Source organism: Dermacentor variabilis, chromosome 11, assembly GCF_050947875.1.
Source record: "Dermacentor variabilis isolate Ectoservices chromosome 11, ASM5094787v1, whole genome shotgun sequence".
NCBI lineage: Eukaryota > Metazoa > Arthropoda > Arachnida > Ixodida > Ixodidae > Dermacentor > Dermacentor variabilis.
Genome location: NC_134578.1, coordinates 5048810 through 5071447, shown reverse-complemented (window position 1 = coordinate 5071447; position 22638 = coordinate 5048810). Strand labels below are relative to the sequence as shown.

At 46.3% G+C, this 22638-nt stretch overlaps 1 protein-coding gene and 1 long non-coding RNA gene across 3 annotated transcripts in view; one reads left to right on the top strand and one right to left on the bottom strand.

Annotated features, from left to right (window-relative positions):
• Positions 1–9348, top strand: part of LOC142564102 (uncharacterized) — a 93660-nt gene extending 84312 nt beyond the window's left edge. The window contains exon 2 of the long non-coding RNA XR_012824486.1: positions 9129–9348. This is a non-coding gene — a long non-coding RNA (uncharacterized LOC142564102). The remainder of the gene's footprint in view (positions 1–9128) is intronic.
• Positions 1–16383, bottom strand: part of LOC142564099 (uncharacterized) — a 28670-nt gene extending 12287 nt beyond the window's left edge. For both annotated transcript variants that reach the window (XM_075674955.1, XM_075674956.1), the window contains exons 1-4: positions 16156–16383; positions 11187–11474; positions 9143–9248; positions 5384–5653 (exon numbers count right to left, since the gene is read on the bottom strand). In XM_075674955.1, coding sequence (XP_075531070.1) covers positions 5384–5653; positions 9143–9248; positions 11187–11474; positions 16156–16331 — 840 coding nt within the window. In that variant the 5' untranslated portion in view covers positions 16332–16383. The remainder of the gene's footprint in view (positions 1–5383; positions 5654–9142; positions 9249–11186; positions 11475–16155) is intronic.
• Positions 16384–22638: the final 6255 nt, after the last annotated feature.

Here is a 22638-nt window from a genome sequence, read left to right as displayed (position 1 = left end):
GATTGCTGTTGCGCAAGTGCCGCGCCGACGGCAGCTTGCGACGTAGGGAGTGGCGTGTACTGAAGACCCAGCCTAGCAACTGATTTCAATGTTCTCGCAGCACCGCTATGGGCGCCGGTGTGCTGCCAAAATTACCACTACTCCCATTACTAATATTACTCTAAATTACCTTTACTATACTCTAAAGCAATAAAACATTGATACCCCCCCCCCCCCCCCCCGCAGCAGCTGTAGTGGTGATTTTCAACAGCATCGCTGGAGATTCACTTTCATAGGGCTGGGATGGTAAGTCAATCTTTTTTTTTTTTCTTAGTCACAACCAAGGACGCTATGGTCACAACCATATGAAACCAACAGACAATAAAGCCATGGAAAGCACAGGGAAAGCACATTAACTGCGGTTTTTAAATGGAATGTTGAATTGATAACTTAAAAGAAAATGAAAGTGGATGAGAAAAGAAATATTGCCGCAGGTGAATGGGAGCCGAACTCGCATCTTCTGCACTACGCGTGCGATACTCTACAGATTGAGTTTCTGAGACCGCTATTGTGTCCGTGTACACTTTCTTGGACGTTTGGGTATGTGTATAAGATCTGACCTTGGAAGTGTCAGCCAGCACCACTGAAGGCTATGGCGGCGGATGAACATCCTCTTCACTAAAGGCGTCAAGTATTGCGTGATCTTTAGGAGCAGGCAAGGGGCCAATAAACCTTCATAAACTATACCTGAAAGTACGTATTAATGCTGTCAGAGTAGAGACATTCGCTATGCACACGTCATGCTTGGTACACTGACCGATGAATAGGAGCTCGGAAGCTGAAATAGTCGTTTCGTGAAGATAATGTCGTTGTGTGCTGGAGCTGCATCGTTACTTCTCCACCGGGGCCAAAGCTGTGGTTTTTGAGCCCCGACCGGTTTGTACAAATGGCGTGCATGGTTGTTGGCTACAAGTTATACTTCATTCATGCGATGGTTCGTTCACAAGGCCTCAAAGGCGGATACCTCTGTCCTTTTGAAGAAAGGCCGAACTAATTGAAATAATATTTCCTGGCTCAAATTATGTTTATGCATTGCATAAAAAGGCAATGGCGGTGTCCTTTTACAGGCGCAGAAGACTCAAAAGGAAGTGTGCTTTAAAGCGTGCTTTGCTGCAATAACATTCTTTATAAGGTGAAGCCCAGCTTGACGTACCTGCGTGTTGAAAACAAACACGCATGTGTGCGCAGTCTAGAATGTGTACAATGACAAGGGCGACAGCCATCATAAATTATCAACAAAGAAACTTCATCCCTGTTGCGTATAAACCCTAAACGGTTTATACGCAACAGGGACAACAGGGAAGAGGCGTTCAACTACAGGAGGATATATACAAACATTAAATCAATTTAGACTGATAAAGTATTCTCTGACAACTCTACTTTCTTCAATTTCGCGGTAAAGTATTTATTAATAGAACAGAAAATCAGTCAAACTTCAATTTCTTTAATTTCGCTCCGAAACCCCGCGTGGTTACACCAGTGTGACGTCACGGATTTCAAAACATTTAGTCGTATTTGGACCGTTGTGGTTAATCAAGGTTCGTTAAGCTTGCCAAGTTCTGTCTTTGGCTCCTATAGAATGGAAGCGTAGTTTTTGTTTACTGATAAGAAGTTAACTAAGCCGCACGTGCAAGCGCTGTCTGAATCCATGACGTCACGGCGAGCTGACGCGAGAGGGCGGCATCGGGCGCCAACCCATCTTTCGTGGTTGCGGCTTACCAGGCAGCATTCTATCACGCTAACGGGGGCTTCTTAGAGCGCAGCTCTTAAGCGCCCGTTCCTGCGTTGAGCGTCGGCGGGCCTGGGCTTAACCGAGCGAACGAGCAGAGCGAAGGATGAAAGGGCGAACGCGGGGCGCAGCGGGGGAAGAAAAGTGAAGAGAGTGCGAGAAGGAAAGCGGAGGAGGTGGCTACAGTGAAAGCATGAGGCGGAAAGTGGAGAAGCAGAATATGGCTAAAGCTTGAGAAGAAGAGCGTAGTACCGCTGTGCGGCGACGATGGCTACGAATGGCACCAGAGTAGCGCGCGTCGTCTGTTCACCGATGGCATGCGGCGAGCGTGTCCAACGATACTATATATGAAAACAGAGCGCTGCATGAGCGGAGGTCTGTTTGCGGCGGCTGCTGAGAATCGCGCACACGCGTGTCCCACGCGCCGCCTCTCTCGGTCTCCCGATTAGCGAGGCATTCGCGCCGCCCTTCGCTCCGTTTGCAACGTGCCGCACGAGGCAGACTGTCCGCGCTAGCCAATATATCGCGAAATGAAAACATGTGTAAAGCTTCGCTCAAATTTCGCATTAGGATGTATCGTAATCGTCGGTGTTTTTTTTTTTTTTTGCGTTGTGGAAGGGTAATTCGCTAATACAGCTCAGTGTATTTGTCCACTCAACATCTTTTTAAGATCAGGAAGATCTTAAGAAAACGCGTATAACTAATACGTTATTTGATTAGCTTCACCTTACTTTGTCTTTAATGAACAGTGGTCTCTCTGCAAGCAATAATCTTCGACCCGCCTCAGGCTACGGCTCAGAAACTGCATAGCTCCGCTCATTATGGAGAAGCCATGAAACATCCGGCCGCAGCGGCCGCATTTAGCTGACCACGACAAGAAAAATATTTAGTTCACTAAGAATTCGGTGCTTGTTGAATCATTCCTGCTACTCAAAACTCATCCACAGTTCTTCGTTACAGTGCCTCTCATAGCGCAGGCATAACCCCAGGACGCAGAGCACATAACTGCCGCAGGCCATCGTTCAATATTTATTGAGATTTCAATTATACGGACACTCGAGGCGCGCTCGTGTCATCTCTTTCACGCTTTCTTCCCTGCGTGATGGCGCATGTGCGGTTTGCGCCCCAAGTGCTGGAGATCACGTGGTCTGCTGCGAGTGATTGACTGAAAAGCGTTTATTGTAAAAGGTAAGGGTTGGGGAAGGAGGTCGACGGGGCCCCCATGGTGCAGGGCTCCACTGGCCTCAGCAGCCCGCCGTGTTTGGTCGAGGAGCGCCACTTGGGCCTCCTTTTACTCGCTGGTGAGCCAGGTGTCCCACTGCTCCGTTCTGAATTTTTGCGTCGAGATGTGAGGCGTATTAATTTTGGGTGGCCTGAGATCATTCCCACGTAATGTGGGCAAGAGCTTTCTGGCCTCCACAGCACGGGCATGCGCCACGCATATGCGGTAGGTTGGATGGCACGCTTTAACCGTTGGTGCGGGTATGTATTTGTCTGCAGGCGGCGCCACTCATACGCTTCCCTTACACTTAGCCGGGGGGGGGGGGGGGGGGGAGGGAGATTCATGTAAAGACGCAGTGTGGATTTGGATACAGATATTGGCGGTAAGGTGTACGAGTTCCTCGTCACTGTATTTCGGTCGCATATGAGGTACCCTATAAGCCACGTAAAGGTCTCCCTAGCCGTGCATGGGCGTTAGACTGAGTCGTTCTTCTTGCGAGATGCTAAGGCGAGCAGTTACGGTGAGAAGGCTAGCGCATTCATACGCGCTCCTTCGCGCGCGCATCGGAGGTGACGTGAACTGCCGAGTTTCAGCGGCTCCGCACAATCAAATGTTAGCTGGAACGGCCGCGCAGAACGTTCGCTTTGGGATAAGCAGGCGCGCTTGCCGTTGCCGCCGCTCATCATGCCAGCGTTGTGACTCGCGGTCATCGAGTGAACTCTGTTCATCGTGTGCTTTCGGGTGCGTGACACCACGCGTGTTGAGCTACTGAGCGCACGCGTTTACTGTCATCTATGCTGCCCATAGAACTATGAGCCTCACTTCGCGTAGCATCGGGCGAAAGCTGCAACTTTTTCCTTCGCAGTTATCACAAGTCCTAGATTAAAAATTCGGCAGGATCCTTCTGACAATGACTGTAGACAGTAATGTGTTTAGAATTGCGTCACTATAGCGACACAAAGTATTGCCACCGTAGAAACGAGTAATGTTTGGAGCGCGTACTGCCAGCGGGACTCGTCTTTCGCACTTCTTTAAAGAACACTCAGCGACTCCGAAGTGCAGGGCGCGCCGGTGCGAGGCGAAGGTTGAGAAAGGCGCCATGCGGCAGCGGGGCTCCCCTCTCGCGCTTCTTTCTTAAAGTTGCTGTATTAGACTAACTGCATTAGAGTTACAGTCACTATATGCTGGATGTATGGATGGATGTTATGAGCGTCCAAAGCCTTTGGAACGGGGCGGTGGGTTGTGCCACCAAGCTCTTGCTATTATCCTGCCCAATGTCCTACATAGGTAAAAAAAAATACCATGAATTTTCATAACCAAATTTTCTGACCCCCTATTGCGAAATATGCCTTTTTTGTACGTTGCCGTTTTTTTTGTCGTTTCCCTATTTTCTTCCACCAATCTGCCAATCACTTCTTACTAATCTTTATTGCGGACATGCTTAGTTTCCTCCTGCTCTCGCTGAACATAAGGGCTTCAAGGAGTCCAGTGGTGCCTAAATCGACCACTTGGCAGATATCTGCACGGCTGTACGTGTTGAAGCACGCGGCCCGAAAGGACGCTCTGACTATCCTGCAAAACCAAATATACACGAAACACACTCGCGCCCACGAAGAAATATATAAAGAAAGAAGGAAAACTACCCAATTATTATTTAAAGGCTAAAAAATATGCAAATCAAAAACAGAAGCAAGCTCAAAGCATGCACAAAAAACTTATGATTTCGTCGCCGCCACGGAGCATTGAAAAAATACGTCCATCCGCCACGAAATCTCACGCCCATAATACACGCTACGCCATCCAGTGGTGCTGCCGAGAATTTCGGGTGTGGCCTTCAAGACGAGAAGCATGGCGCGCCACTGCGTGCGCACACTGATCATTGTTTCATCGCTTGCCGCACTCTCAGTGGCACGTACACAGTGGCCCAAGTTGACAGAAAAACGGTTAGATACAAACATAGATAGATAGATAGATAGATAGATAGATAGATAGATAGATAGATAGATAGATAGATAGATAGATAGATAGATAGATAGATAGATAGATAGATAGATAGATAGATAGATAGATAGATAGATAGATAGATAGATAGATAGATAGATAGATAGATAGATAGATAGATAGATAGCCTCAGAAAGCCCGTGAAGTATCCTAAGAATACTAACTCATTAACATGCTCCTTCAAAGCAGCGTTACAATCCGTGATTACCTTGACAACTTCTATGCAGTATTACAACAGAGGATGAAAAACATCCATCGCAGCTCCGTTTCACGTGACGCGATTTAAACTAAAACTTGGATAGGCAGCTGCTGCACTCTGTAGGCTGTGTTCTGGGGCTGCTGTCACAGTGGAAAGCTCCATGGCAAGGTGTCTATACATGTATATAGCTCACGAGAAATCCGCTGCCGACATCGGGCGGCAAGGCAAACGGGCACTCGGTCATCTCCGACGGGCTTGTTCGCGGCGGAGGCGAGACATCGTGTCGGTTGGGCGTCGACACCGTCGGCCGCTCGGGGGAGGAGGTGAGGTCCAGGCTGCCCATCAGGCGGCGCAGGTCGGCCTTCGCTCCGCACGCTGTGGGAGGGGTGCCCGGGCAGCTTGGCGAGGGGGTGCGCAGGCGCAGGTATCCCGCGATACCTGGTGACATGTGGCCGAGGGTGTTCTGTGCGTCGGAAGAAAGGGGTTTAGACCAGACCAGACCAGACAAAACAGACAGACAGACAGACAGACAGACAGACAGACAGACAGACAGACAGACAGACAGACAGACAGACAGACAGACAGACAGACAGACAGACAGACAGACAGACAGCGGACAGACGGACAGCGGACAGACGGACAGACAGACGGACAGACAGACAGACAGACAGACAGACAGACAGACAGACAGACAGACGGACGGACGGACGGACGGACGGATGGACGTACGGACGGACGGACAGACGGACGGACGGACGGACGGACGGACGGACGGACAGACAGACTCAGGGGCCCTGACCATCATGTTTCTTCTACATAGGTCTGCTCGTCTCTGCCTTAGCAGTCTTCGATGATCTGCGTGAGCATACGGCATGCTCTTGGCCGTATGCTAACCCTGAGGAGTTTATTGCAACAGGGGCTTTGCGGGCCATACAGATATTGAGAGTAAGGGTGTTTGCGCATGTTTTTGTCTGTTTATGCGCTAAATTTTTCGGCAGGACAAGGTTGTGTGTACCACACAGAAGTTCTTGAGAAGCGATGGATATTTTATGTCGTCGAATTTCTGTCACGACAGTTAGGTGCGACTCTATATGTCGACACAATTGAAGAATGTACTGTGGACGGATATATCCTATCAATACGGTGCCAACCTCGCTATTTCTGTTGAATCGGCATGGCTTCATTTCTTGCAGACTTAAATTGCACATTTGCAACGTATGCCGGGAAACAATTATCTAACGGCCAAATAGATTAACTTTTCATCTAATTAAACATTGCTAGTTTCCCTGAAAGTTTTGCCCAGCGTATTTTTCAAGTAATCCACCGAAAGAGACGCACTTGAGGCATCTGCCACAAGCATTCCTTATTAGTCAGCTCAAAAGAAAACAATTAAACGATTCTTAAACCTTAAAGGTTGTCATCAAACGACATCCCTGTAAGTTATCTCGTTGAATTTAATTCTGAGATTTTACGTGTGAAAACTACGATTTGATTATGAGGCACACCGTTGTGGGGTACTCCGGATTAATTTTCGCCACCAAGGGATCTTTAGCGTGCGCCCAAGCCACCGATGCGCCGCCGCGGCGGCTAAGTTATCTCGTGAAATCACAATATATGCAAGGATAAAACAATCGGACTACAGTTGTTACTGCAGGCCTTCAATGAACCTTGAAAGTGACTCACGACTTCAGGCGGGCCAGAGAGCGAGAAGAATGCCAACATTGTACTAATCCATAAGACGCTAAATAATTGAAGAATTATAGGCCCATTAGCTTGCTTTCAGTATTTTATAAAATATTCACCAAGATAATTTCCAGTACAATAAGGGCAACACTTGACTTCAGTCAACCAAGGGAACAGGCTGGCTTCGGGAAGATATATTCTACAATGGATCGCATCCATATCATCTATAAAGTAATCGAGAAATCTTCGAAGCACAACCAACATCCCTATGTGGCTTTCATAGATTATGAAAAAGCATTTGATTTGGTATACATAACAGCAGTCATAGAGGCATTGCGTAATTAAAGAGCACAGGAGGCATACGTGAATATCTTGGGAAATATCTGCAAAGATTCCACAGCTGCCTTTGTTCTCCACAAGTAGAAAATTACCCATCAAGAAAGAGGTCACGCAAGGAGACACAATCTTTCCAACGCTTTTCACTGCATATTGAGAAGTATTCAAGCTATTAGACTGGGAAGTCTTATGAGTGAGGGTCAATGGCGAATATTTCAGCAACCTTCGATTTGCAGATGGCATTGTGCTGTTCGGCCACACTGGGGACGAATTACAACAAATGATTGAGGACCTTAACAGGACCTTAACAGACAAACTGTAAGAGTGGGGTTGAAGATTATTATACATAAGACAAAGATAATGTTCAATATCCTGGCAAGGGGCAAGAATTCGGGATCGCCAATCAGCGCCTAGAGTTTATATAAGAGTATGTCTATCTAGGTCAATTACCACTGTCGTTGAAAACAAAAGAGTACAATCATTGCATTCTACTGGTACTAACATATAGGGCAGAAACTTGGACTTTTACAAAAGCTCGAGAACAAGTTAAGAGGAAGCTTTAGCTCGGGTGCTCCTATCTAAATACATGTAAAAGGAGAATTCGTTTTTCTCGGCAACCACTGCACCAAATTTGACAAGGTTTGTTGCATTTAAAAGAAAAACTTAAAATCTAGTGACTGTTGGTTTCGAAGTTTTGATTTAGGTCGTCAATATTTTATTAAAAATTGGCAAAAATCGAAAATGTTCAACAAACGAAACCATCAAGTATACAACTCTGTAACTCAGCAACGAAAATCGATAATACAATTCGGTGAATTGCATCTAATAGTACATCTAAAGCGGACAAAATTGATGTGTTACACATGAATCTCAAAAATTTAGTAATATGTGAATATAGCTTTTGCAGAACCCTTCTAAACAATGTAACAACTTCACGTAAGATATAAAATTACGTATCGAATTTGTCCGCTTTCAATGATCTAATGGATCCAGTTTATATAACCGAGGTAGCTGTTTTTTATGCAGCGCTATGAATCTGTAAACTTCATGCTTTTATTTTTTTCAAGCTCTCGAATTTTTGAAAATCATTTTAAGATAATTCAGGGCCTAAATACAGATTCCACGACCAACAGTCACTAGAATTTAATTTGCTCTCTCAAATGCAACAAATTTCGTTAAAATCGGTCCAGGGGTTATCTCAGAAAAGCGTTTTTGCGTTTTTACATGTATTTGAATAGGCCGCGTCGGAGTTGGGCTCGAGCTAAAGCTTCCTCTTAAGGACCGCCGAAAAATGTTAGGGGTAACGTTAAGAGACAGGAATATAGCGGTGTGGAACAAAGAGCAGACGGGAATAGCTGATATTCTAGTTGACATTAAGAGAAAGAAATGAAGCTGGGCCGGCCATGTAATGCGTAGGGTAGATAACCGGTGCACCATTAGAGTTACAGAAGGGGTGTCAAGGGAAGTGAATCGAAGTCGAGGATGGCAGAAACATAGATGGGGTGATAAAATTAGGAAATCTGCAGGCCCCAGTTGGAATCGGTTGGCGCAGGAATTGGAGATCGTATGCAGGGAGAGCACTAGTCCTGTAGTGGACTCAATTATAGGCTGCTGCTGCTGCTGCTGCTGCTGCTGATGATGATGATGATGATGATGATGATGATGATGACGAAGACGACGACTGCGCTGGATGAAGAGCCTACATGACGCACCGGCAAACCAAAATCAACACTGATCAGCTCAACTGTTTGCTACGTAGAAAACTACCGAGTATTGTTCGATTTGGGTGCGTCAAATGCGCGCATACGCTCTCGCACTATATTCCAAATTTTTATCTTGTGTGCTATTATACAGCCATTTGAAAGTGACACGTTGAGTCACAAGTTGCTGCCACCAAGAATGTCATTATTGCTTCGCAGATCCGTGGACTGACCGTGGTCTCCCGGAGAGGCGTCCTTCGTTGGCGAAGCTGGTCGATGGCCGGCAGTTCCTCCATGCCCTGGTGTCTGGCAAGGCCAGCCGACGCTTTTGTTGGCACTCTGCGCGAACAGAGCAATTATATTTTGTTTGGAATAATATTTTAAAATAGAACATAATAATCATGAACAGAAGACCTAAATAAAAAGTATGTGACGGACAGTCGGAAGATTTAAACTTTCCTTTTTCAGCAACACGAACCTAAAGAAAATTTGCTTTAGTGAACCATCGACAAGGGGATTTCTTCCATGCATTTAGACAGGAGGTGTGAGAGCTAGGATTAGTAGCGCATTTGATGGGGGCAGTGCCACCTTTCTGCTCTGAAGCACGCAGTCTCCTTGCTGATCGGCTTGTACGAGCCCCCTGTAGCCTGCATCGTTGCATTGCAGAGAGTTGGCGAGACACCTATCAAGTTCGCGCTTCCGACCTCAACAGGCCACCGAAGGAGCAATTCACGGCGACCGACACTCTCACCGGTAAGCGCGACTTCCTGCCTCACCGAGATGTCTCCCCATCGGTGCCGTTCATGTGCTCGCACCTCCATCGCCACTTTAATGGAGGCGTAAACACATACACCGACGTCCTGCTGTACTGCACCGCTGACTGATTGGACAGCTTAGCGGTTCCAGGCGCTCAAATGAAAAATTGAACAGCCAGCGACTGACCCGGAACGACCAAAGCGACCAGTTTGGTTGCGTTACATCTTCAGGACTTGATAGCGAGACTCCTGTGCATATTATCGAAGCGCCGTAGGGACTCGTAGGTATGAATGCCACCTATAGGGACACGAAAGAGAACGTAAAGTTGAGCTGTATAGTCCATTATGATTCTGACTGCCGGCTTTTACTGCAAGAAAATGATCGCTAAGCCAGAAAAGGTGTACACATGAAAAACAGGCGACACCGCCGTCTTCCAGTTCCCGCAACAGATATGTGCTGTCATGAATTTTGACGGCGCCGGCACTGGCCTATACCTTGTTATTTAGTGCTGAAGATGGACATCACTGTGTTCCAAAGGAGCCAAAGTGAGGAAGTTTAGACAACATTTACTGCGCCACAACAACGAAAAATACGTGAAAAAAGTTCAAATCCGCAGCCGTGGCCTATAGTTGTAGATACCCCGCCGAGGCTTTTGGATCGGTTCTCACCACCGCCGGGTATAGTCACTGGTTAACAAATGGGCAGAACTGTACCCCAGCATGGCGTTCAGCGTTTTTTTTTTTATACGCTTGGGAAAGAAGCCGGCGTCCTAAATTGCCGCCAAAACCCTCCTGAGCAAAAAAAGAAAAGAATAGAGAAAGATAGATGTTTGGACCGCTCCCATAGCGGCCATTTCCCGTGTCGCCCAATATGCATGTATTGAAGCGGGGACGTCTTCGGGTTAGGGACAAACACCCCGTTCCAAGCGTTGCGGTCCCGTAATGGCCGAGCACCATGCCGGGAGCGCGCTTGTACCTATTTTACCGGTATAGGTACCCGGCAGCAGCATTTGCCTCCCACAGCTGCGGCGGATGCTCTTGAACAAGGCCGTCTGTGGTTGGACAATAGGCGTCCAGAGACAACTCATAAATCTCTATTCGGCCCCCTTTCGTAATATGAAGCCCCACGAGAAGCCGAGCACCAGGCCAGGGGTCATCTCTACCCACTAGAAAAAACTGGTGGGTTTCCGGTGGCACCGGGATCTGAATTCGGTACCTCCCGCGTATGAGGCGGATGCTCGACCGTTAGGCTACCGTTGCGGTAGAGGATCTATATATGTGCGCCGTTTCTGGTTCCACAAAGGCCCAGGACTACCGAGGACGTACACTGACGTGCATTGGCGTACAGACGCGGGGCGGGGATTTCGGGGGGAAATTAAAACAGTGGAAGCTTGGCCTTCGTTTCCTCATTTAGTACTCGAGCTCTTACCGCTAAAGTAACAAAAATAAAGTTTGGAAGTGATGCTTTATCCCGGTGAACTAATTTGGGGTCTCTCCCTCCCGCGAGCCCGCGTCTTCTCACCTGGGCACGCCGGCACGATCGGGAGTGCGGACCACAGACGGGCGCTTGGCGCACGCGGCTTCAGCGGCCGCCTCGGCCCCGCTCTCGGTGGGCGCTCCAGTCGCGTCGGCGCTCGTCGACACGACCGCCGCCGACGGCGACCGGTGCAGTTTCCGGTTCCTCGCGCGTTTACGCTTGCCACGACTCGTCGACGAGGTCGTGGGGCTGGCTGCCGTCGCTGCCGCAGGCGGCGGGGACTGCGGCTGCGAGGTCAGCGACGGCTTGCGATGCGACAGCCCTTGGGGTGGCCTGCGGACGACGGCGTTTCGCCGAGTAAGAACTGTGAATGTGCCGTTCAATCTTTCATCGCGCATTTGGACATTTTCAAACTTTAATTTTCGATGCTGTATTGTTACAGCACTAACTTATCAGAAGGATAATGAATAAACATGAAAAGTAAGAGCACACAATGAGCAATGTAGCTGAAAGAATTTATATGTATGGTATCCGATGCGATGAACTTCGGATTTCGTGGTTCACGGAGCAATGACGTTTAACGTAAGGCGTTTTAGTTTAGGCCAGTATTGGTCAGTATATTGTTTTTAATTCCCCACTGAAGTACACCCTGTCAATTGTTTTACTGATATCGCGCGAGCATCGATCCACACGGCGTGTCAGCGGCACTGTAGCGATGAACGGCAATCCTGAAGCGAGCAGCGAAGCAGAATGTATTCAAACCGGAAATCGCCTCGCTGCGCCCGCGCGATCCCGCCTCCACCCGCCGCGACGAGGACGCTGACGAGCCGTGCTGTCGACGCTCGTGGAATATATAAAGAAATCGCAAGGGTGTACATGCCATGTGCAGAAATACTTTCCTTAGACAACCTCTGAACCTATATTTACAAAAGAAATAAAGAATTGCTGCGTAAGAAAGCAATATTCTAGCGGCTTTCCGGAGCAAACCTTAAGCGGGGAAAAACGAATAATCATGCGTTACAGCTCTAACTCTGCGATGGAAATCAGAATCAGAATCCACTTTATTTCCAACACACTAGTTGGGGGCCCCCAGGCAAAAAGCTGTCGCAGACAGCTTGACGGGACCTGGGGGCCTACAGAGAGCAGCAGGCAGGGATTTCACAAATTATAACAATTGTAAATACATACAGACATTGTGAAGAAGAAATGAACTTGCTTGATACAGATACAGCATACATGGTGGACACTATCACAGAATGCATAAATAGTGCAGGAAATGTAGCAGCCAGGAGAAAAGAGAAAATGTTCATTGCTTCATCAGGCACTCACGCACCTCCGATTTAAAAGTACCGAGTGGGGCACTGAAATCAATGTGAGCTTTTAAGAGGTTGTATAGGTTTGGTATGCAGTAATCCAGCCTAGATCTACCGTAATTTGTACGTGTACGCGGCACTGGGATTAGCCTGTTACGTATGCTGTAGTCATACGGGGAATGTTCTGGTATCGTTTAGGAGTTTATTTTTATACATATAAAGAGTTAGTTTATAGTCGTATAACTTAGACGCTTTAAACATATTATGTTTAATGAATAGGGGACCAGTGGTAATTGACTCAGGCGTCCATTAAAGTTCTCTAAGATTCTTAGTACCTTCTTTTGGAGCCGATCCAATTTGTTATAGTTGGTGGCGGTTGTAGTACCTCAAACTAATGTGCTTTATGAAAGACGTGAGTAAAAATTAGCATAATATATTGCATTCTTTAGTCTAATTGGAATTAATTCCCTCAGTCTCTAGAGGCAACCAACTGCTTTGCCTAATTCAATCGTGAGCTTATTAACGTGCATGTTCCAAGACATTGTTTCTTCGAACCAAACCCCCCAAAATTTTTCAGATGCAATGCGCTGCAGGGCCATTCCTTGAAAGTTTAGGGTGAGTTCGAAGTCACTTTGTTTGTTAGGAATATATATATATATATATATATATATATATATATATATATATATATATATATATATATATATTTATATATATATATAGAAAACAATATATTTAGTTTTTTTTAATATTTAGGAATAACCTGTCAGAGTTCAACCACTGTTCAAGGTTAATTAGGTAATTGTTTATCGTTGTGTTTAGGTGGGCTAAAGTTGGTGCGGAAAAGAAAATATTAGTATCATCAGCATACATGACCAGTGTGGGAGAATTAGGCACATCGCATAAGTCATTGATGCAAAGTATAAACAATAAGGGCCCTAGAATCGACCCCTGAGATACTCCATGTTTTACCATCGTAGTCGGAGATGACAAGCCATCGACTTTCACACACTGTTTTCTATTGTAAAGATAGTTCTTTATGAGATCATGGGCGTCGCCAGGTATACCGTATTCATGCAGTTTTGACATCAGAATATTATGATTTACACAATCAAATGCTTTCCTTAAATCAACGAACAAACCCACAGTAAAAAGCCTGTTTTCAATGTTGCTAAGAATTTCATTCTTGATTAGTAATAACGCCATTTCAGTAGATTTCCCTTTCTGGAAGCCGTATTGTGAATCATTCACAACACGGTATTTAGTGAGAAAGTTTTTGAGTTTGCTATATCACTGACGGCTCCACCTTTGTGAACAGGGGTTATAAGTGCCAGTTTAAGGTCAGAGGGAAATATACCAGTCTCTAACACTTGATTAATTATGAATGGCAGCGGTAAGGCCATAATGGACGCCACATGCTTAATAGGTACAGCGCTCAGGCCATCCAACCCGGCGGCGACATTGTCTCTAATTCTGGAAATGAAATTTGTGACTTCTTGTGCAGTAACCGCAAAAAGAATAATTGAATTAGCCAGTTTTGTACGTGCAAACAGTGGCCTTTTAGTACAATCACTATGGCTATTCGGAGACACGTAGTCGCCAACGTTGGGAAAAAATTTGTTCATTTCTGTTAGGGCGTCTTCATGCGTCTTGCATGAAGACGCATGAAGATATATATATATATATATATGTGTGTGTGTGTGTGTGTGTGTGTGTGTGTGTGTGTGTGTGTGTGTGTGTGTGTGTGTGTGTGTGTGTGTGTGTGTGTGTGTGTGTGTGTGTGTGTGTGTGTGTGTGTGTGTGTGTGTGTGTGTGTGTGTGCGTGTGCGCGCCTCCGAGTTTGTCATGGCAACTTCCAACTTACGGGGGAAATGTTAACTCCGTTTACGCATACTTTTCGTGCCTCATGCACAAATAACGTTACTTTTAGAGTGCGTGCAGCAAATACACTTTGTCGATGCGCTTTTTACGCTTTAATTTTGACTACCGGTTTGCGGTACCGCAAACCGTTTTCGCTGCCTACAGTTAGACTGTGATATATTATGCTTCCATTACCCGATTTTCATCCCTCTTTTGAAAAACCATATATCTAATAAAAATGTTTGCGCCCATAATGTTACCAATTATACATTTTTTTTATACCAAATCCAATTGGTACAGCGCTTGCTCATGAGAACATCTCTACGCTTCGCGAGTAATCGAATAGGAGTCGAGGATAAGTTAGGCGCTTTCGATGTCGTTACGTTAAGGCGCAACCCATCTAAACCCAAGAAAATATACTGGCATGCATTATAGCGCCTTAAATAGTTTATTATAAGGCTTATTTACATTAATCGGTTTCGTTACCTAGGGGGTGGATGCGTCACCATGACGTCATGAAACACTGGTTCACTCCGTTCCCGCGACCGCTGCGACAGGCAGGTGCAGTCAGAAGAAGCATGCGTGGCACTCTCGCTTAAATTCAAAGAGCATTTCTTTCTTGGCGAGTTACGCCAACTCTTCCGTATCGGATATGTTCTTAGCTTTCTTTCGTGGGCTGATCCCAGAAATAGCGAAATCTGAAAAAGTGCGCCGGTATTCCGAAGGTACATCTGGTACTGATGGCCCCGGTGATATTGGTACCAGTGGTACCACAGTGAAGGACTGGGGGCGCCGGTGGTACCAGAGGGACTAGTGGTATCGGCAATGGGGATAAGGGGAGCATTCTCGCATTCTTTCCTCGTGACACCTGTTGCTTTGAGACGCTGTCACTGAAAGGCTGTCACTGAGACGCTTCGCTTCTGGTAGAAGACTGAGACGCTGTCGCTTGACACACTGTGGGCCTCAGAATAAATTATATGGTTCATACACCCCCATTCTCAGCTCCTACTCGCTCAGGAAACATTTTCTTTTGTCGACTTCAACTAGGGGCTTAATCACTTTCCAACTTTTTGTATGAGCAATTCCATCATACCTAGTCTTCTTGCTATAAGCGACGTCAGTAAATAATGTTGTTCTATGACTTCACAAAAACATCGGTGACGTGAGCTCCAGCACCTCGAGACCAAACTTAATACGAAATTAGAATATCCGGTAAGCGTTTGCTAACCTTCGCGCTTTCTGAATGTCATACTCTTATCTACCAGAAACGTACGGTAGAGTTTCTACATCTCCGAAAGTTCGTGTCAGTACTCCTATTTAAAGGGACACTAAGGAGAAGCAATAAATCAATTTAGACTGATAAAGTATTACTTCGCAACTTTATTTTCGTTAATTTTACGGTAGAGGAGGATAACTAGAAGAGGAAAATAACGCGCAACTTGCACTTTTCTTAAAATTTCGTGCCGATGCCCCGACGCCGTAACGTCGTTACATATAGATCGTTATGACACACTAGGTAAATGTGCTACGAACTTGCCAAGTTCAGCCTTTTTTATAAATGGAATGTATCTCTTTGTGAAAGCGTTAAGACACTGACAGGCCAACAAAGCAGCCGCCGTCAAAATTCATTAGGTCACGGCGAGCTGGCCAGCGCACGAACTTCAAGGATGCATGGCTTTTCAACGGGACCTTCGCTTTTCGCATTTTTCTGGCTCACCACGTCTCTTGACAGTGGCTTTTTCGGTATTGCACAAATGTAATTTATGGATGCAGTTAAGCTTATTTATCTCTTTAGTCTCGCTTTAAGCCGGCAGATGCGCTTGCATAGTGACGTCGACAACCTTCGCACATCGCCTTCGTCGTCGGTGTCCTCGGCGCGGTGCCTCCCTTGTGGCGGTTTGTGGACTCCCGGGATTTGCAGGGAGGCCTGGCCAGCCAACCGAAGCTCAGGAGTCGACGACCGCGGAGCCGGGGGCGACGAGGTGGAGCTCTTGCGCGGGCACCCCTCGGCTTCCATCGTCCCCCGAGAAGCGACGATCTTGACGACGGGCGACACTCGGCACTTCTTCATCGTCTTCTTCCTCGCCTTATGTCAGCGGCTCGTGCTCGGGCGCTTGAGGCTGGCCATGGCTCAAGCAGGGCTCGGATGGAATGAAAAGAAGGCGAGACGGGCCGTTCACTTTTTTGGACTGCCATTAACATTATTTGCATGCTTGACCCACTTTCCGGTGTCTTATCTACCTGTCTGTCTAGGTCTCTAACCGCTTTCCCGCTTAGATGTAGGACGAGGCTGCTATACTGCGTGAACCGGGTTCGAAACCAACCGCCGGACCAGCGTGGGGCAATGGGTACGTGACACTGGTCACGTGCTACTACTCTTCGGCGGACTTCCTCGACGCCAACTTGAGTCACTCACTATGTAACACAGCGTACGCGCCGCTCTTTAGTAAACCTATCTGACGCCGGGTTGGGTCACAGGGTACACGTATCGCTGGGTATGGGATGCTTTTCATGTCGATCACACGCAGCGGGCACCGCCATCTGCCGCGCGGCCGACGGAGACTGCCACGCTCGTTAATCAGTGCGGCTGCGGTCGCCTGCACGACGAGCTCCACAATATAAAACATGTCACCACCAATCGCGCACCCATCATAGGGTAGATTGCTAATGGCAATAAAGTCGCCACATCTCCAAAGAATGGAAGCGCCGTGTTTTTTTTTTTTTTTTTTTTTGCAGATGTAGAAAAGTGGGAAGGTAGGTTGTTAGGACCGGCTGTCGTAATATATACCGAATATAGTCGAACGCCTTTATAACAAAGTGACTGGGGCCTCTGCAAGCATTCGTTATACAGGTTTTGGTTGTAGAGGCGCTCGACTGCACTCAGACAAGAGAAGAAAAAAGAAAGCAAGAAGAAAATTTCAATAAGCGAAACAAACGATATACAAAAGAATACGTTACAAACACTCAGCGTCTCTCCTTTAATAATAATAATAATAATAATAATAATAATAATAATAATAATAATAATAATAATTATTATTATTATTATTATTATTATTATTATTATTATTATTATTATTATTATTATTATTATTATTATTATTATTATTATTATTATTGGTGTTATATATATTTGCAAGTTAGGAGGAGTATTGAGGGCGCGTTTAAGTGGGCCTGAATGTGCCAGCGAGTGCGAGTGGGCTCTCGTATGAACGTGAGTGACCACGTGCGAGGGCGAGTAGGCGTGAGTACGGAAGCTTGCAGTTCTGATTTTTTTTTTCGTGGTTTGTCATGCCATTTTTGTAGATTGCCTTTCCTTGGGAATGTTTTATAGCGGAATTGTCTTCAAATGTAATTGAATTGTACCGCATGCTCCCCTCAGTCAATGCCTCTCTGGAGGCCTGAGAGGTATTTCTAAATAAATAAATAAATAAGTCCCGGCGAGGGTGAGTATGAAATGAATGTGAGTGAGCGTTCGCTTATACTGCCGACTTCTGTAAATCAGTAATTATTTTCAACGCATATAATTAATTTACGCACTTAAAACTTTCCGTACACGTTACCCGTAACATTGCATCCGTTCTGGCCAAATATGAAACTGTTGCCTTCTTTGGTTGTCCCAGGACATCGGGGACGCTTTGTAAGCATTTCAATGACGCCTATAAAAAGAGAAAAAGAAAAGGAGAAAAACGAAGGTTTTGCAATTTCGATGTATTCCCTAATTATTCTACATAAAAAAAATTTCCCTGATCATCGCTCCCAGCATGTCACTTAATTTCGGTGGATGATTTATACGCCGAGTCACATATTCAAGGAGCAAAAGCCCCCAGATTTTCTCTCTCGCGCCCGCTCTTACTCGCACCTGTGCACAAACGGCTGGCGATCGCTCAAATGATCGTCTCGTCGAAAACGAGACAACAGCTCGCGCGCGACGTCGTCAGCGAAAGTGCGCCGCGACGCAAAAAAAGCGAGGAGGAAAAGAAAATGAAGCGGTGCCCGTGACGTACACGTCACGTGATCCTCGAGGTCCGGTATGGCAGAACGCAGGGAAGAAATTTCGCTTGCGGAGGCTAGAGGGGACGAGTGGAGAGAGTGTCTCGCTGGGCAGTGGAACTCGCTTCCTGAAATCATGGGTTTGCGGCACAGAAATATTTCTATCTCGGCTATTAATGAACCGATTTGAAACATATTTTGCGCAGAACGCTCCCTAGAGGACGCGTAACAACTTGCAGCGCATAAGCAAGATTTGCTATGGGGCCTGGTGAGGGGCCCTTTAAGTTTTCAATTTGATGCTCCAGTCTTCAAGGTTTTTGAAATTTTCAATAATTTGAGAAAAAAAATGATGGCAAGAATGAGAAATGCACGCTCTACAGCTTGTAGATTTCCACGTTTATTAATGCAGCAAACCTCATCAATATCGGTGGAGCGAATGCCGACCAAAATGATTTTTCCGTTATAAGAGCTGAACGGCTCACGCTTACTGAAACGGGACGCTTTATTCTATCCACGCTTGGCTTCACCTACGATCAGCAACAGGGCCCCAAACAACCGTTCCCGACCGACATCCGTAGCTGGATCTACATAGACCCTATCCCTAGAAATATGCACCCTGAATATAACAGGGCCCTTGCTCACGTATCTGGCGTCACATTTGTTGATGCAGCCCAATATTCCCATGGCACACGATTTGTGGCCGTCGCCACACGCGATGGAGTCCTACACCACGCCTCCAGCGTCACTACCCCCACTGCCGAGACGGCTGAAGAAGTGGCCATCACCCTGGCCACTTTAGATCCCGGCCCATGCGGGCCCTGTCCACCCACACCTCCCCAATCTCAACGAAGTCACCCACTCCATTGCGCGAGGCCTAGTCAACCGCGCCGGAGTCACTGGAGATGAGTTGGACACCAGGGACAATCTGACAACTTATAACGCTCTCGTTAAGGCCTTTTACCTCAGTCGCCGAACCTGCCCCCTGCCTCACCCCAAGTTCAGCCGGGCGCAGGCTACTACCCTGCGTCTGCTACAAACACGTACCCTTCACCCGCCCGCCTCCACCTTATATTTCCAGACGTCTACACTACCCCCAACTGCCGGTGCTGCACCCGGCTACGCTTCCGCATATGTTGTGGGAGTGCCCAGCACAGTACACACAAACTAACCCCGCGACTCTCTCGTCAAGGTTGCATGAGGCTCTGCGGAGCTCCGCCCTCGACGACCAAACCTGGGCAACCCAGCCCGCCCGCGAGGCGGCGGCGAGGCAAGCCCTCGACGTCCCTTCGTGGGAGGCTTAGGCCCGGCCATCATAAAGTGCTGGTTGTACAATAAAAGTTTATTCCTCCTCCTTATAAGAGCTGCTGAGTCCTTTTAACCATAGATTTTCTTCATGCTTTTAATTGACTGACTTCGTTGTTTAATTTAATTTTCAATCATAAAAACAGCTTTTTATATTAAACTTAATTTCTTAATCCTCTTGTACTATCCATCTGATTCATGGCCTATCCTCCATAGGGAACATGTGAGCGGTATGAACCATGAGATGACAGATTAACTAGTATATAACGACAACAACGAACTGGAAAATAAATACTCCGCTGAAGATGCGTCAAATTCAAAATTCAAATTCAAATGTTACGCACTAGGATACTACTACTACTTTTTTTGCACTTCACAGGGTCGTTCGCTTTTAGGGAGCACACTTGATTAATATTCAAGCTAGCATAAAAATTTGATGTTTATTTTTCCTTAAGACGAAAAAGTAGCCGATGATATACTTTGTGCAGTGTTAATCCGCAGGTCTACGTTTTTTCCTTTAGCTGCACCAAATTTTTAAAAAATTCCTATGGCGGATAGCACAATTATAGTTATTAGGGAGTTTTAGAATAGGGGCCCCAATAGTTTGGGGCCCCAAAGAACTTTGCGGGTGTTAGCGTTGGGACGCGTAGGAGTGAAGAGTTTTAGAATAGGGTTTTACGTTTGCGGATAGCGTCTTGCGCTGACAGCGCCACTACGGCGTCAAAGAAAAGCTATTAGAAATAATTAAATAAAATATACCATTTTATGATAGGAATAATAATATTGACTTGCGTGTATTCGCATTTAATTACAATTTAGAGGCTATTCTTAAGCAGCAAACAATTAGTTGCGCTTAGTTTTGAGCAAAAAAAACTTTACTAGCCTTCACCAGCCAAGCTTAGCCGTGTTAGGCCTACGAGCCATAAAATCCACAATCGAATTCAAAATCAGCGGCGTCTAATGAGTCAATCTTCATAACACATGCTAGTTGAGAGAAAGCGATAACCGCAGTCACTTCTCCTAGCTTGCGAACTTCACGCGTTACCGCGAATCGAACCCAGTATGGTGCTAGGTTAGAGCCGTCGCTTCGATGGGTGCCGCCATGTTTGCCGACGCAAAACTTTTGGGGCCGCTATTTGGGCTCCCGCTAAATCGGTGAAATAGCGTTCCCAACGCAAAACCCAAAGGCAGTTTGCGTCTTGCGCATGCGCAGTGGCTTCGACGCTATTTCTTTGGGGCTCCAAAACGTTTGGGGCCCCTATTCTAAAACTCTCTATTGAATATTGAGCTAAATTACTCGATGAAGTGGTCATTATTTCTACGAGAAATCAAAATGTTTAAATCGATAATTAACATTTTAATTAATTACTTTGATGCACATATTTCAATCTACGAATTATAGCTATACTCGCGGACAACTTTCTGTGGCAATGGAGGGAAAGCTACGGGCGCGTGGCTGCTGCACATGTGCTACGGCGCCAAATAGTCCGCCACCGTTTGACAGTGCGTTTTGGCTGCTCAGAACCTCGGCACAGGTTGTGCTTGGAACAGACGCTGAATCGATGCAGCTTCACGTGCGACGGTTTCGCGTTTTCCCACGCGCGGAAGGGAAAAGGCGCAAAGTAAGTAAACTTTTACATTTAGTAGTGTGTTTTATCTTATTTAACTGTTGCTAATAAAGCGTTTATGTTTTCTTTTCCCCAGCTTAAACTAAGAAAACACGGGACTCTTTTCAGAAGCGCCCTCACTTGTGCGCGCTTTGCCTCCGTAGCTTTCCATAGCTTTCCCTTCATTGCCACAGAAAATTGTCCACGAGTGTAATGAGTTCGCAAGGCATATCGACTTGGAACGAATTCTGAGGATGGCGCTGGTTTCGAGTTATGCAGCTCATATAATCTCATGGGTGGCGGCAATGGAAGAGAAATCTGCCATGACTTCAGAGGAAAAAAACGAAATCAGGAAAGAAACAATTTATGATAACTCAAAGGGAAGCTCATTACTTTTCGAAGCGAGGTCGGGATGCCTTAGAACACGCACCTATAAAGCGAGATATAGGAAGGAAGAAGAAGCTTGTGCTTGCTGCGGTAAAACTAGGTAAACGATGGAGCATGCTTCATTACAATGTGAAGACGTCAGCCCAGCGGTCGATTTAGGCACCACTGGCCTCCTTGAAGCCCTTGGGTAAGCGAGAGCAAGGGGAAAGTAAACACGTCCGCAACAAAGATTAGTAAGAGGCGATTGGAAGACTGGGGGAAGAAAAGTAGGAAAACGGCAAAAAACGGAGAAGTACAACAGCAAAGTTCGCAATAGGGGGTCAGAAAACTTGGTTTTGGGAGTTCATAGTTTTTTTTCCTTGTTTAACCAAGGTAGGATATTGAACAGTATAACAGCAAGAGCTTGGTGGCGCAACCCACCGCCCCGTTCCTAAGAGGAGGCTCATAACATTCATCCATCTATTCATCCACCCAGCCATAGAGTATCTCACTCATCATCATCATCGTCAGCCTGGTTACGCCCATTGCAGGGCAAAGGCCTGTCCCATACTTCTCCAACTACCCCGGTCATGTGCTAATTGTGGCCATGGTGTCCCTGCAAACTTCTTAATCTCATCCGTCCACATAACTTTCTGCCGCCCCCTGCTACGCTCCCTTCCCTTGGAATCCAGTTCGTAACCCTTAATGACCATCGGTTATCTTCCCTCCTCATTACATGCCTTGCCCATACCCATTTCTTTTTCTTGATTTCAACTAAGATGTCATTAACTCGCGTTTGTTTTCTCACCCAATCTGCTCTCTTCTTATCCCCTTAAAGAGACACCCACCATTCTTCTTTCCATAGCTCGTTGCGTCGTCCTCAATTTAAGTAGAACCCTTTTCGTAAGCTTCCAGGTTTCTGCCCCGTAGGTGAACTGGTAAGACACAGCTGTTATACACTTTTCTCTTGAGGGATAACGGGAACCTGCTATTCATGATCTGAGAATGCCTGCCAAACGCACCCCAGCCCATTCTCATTCTTCTGGTTATTTCAGT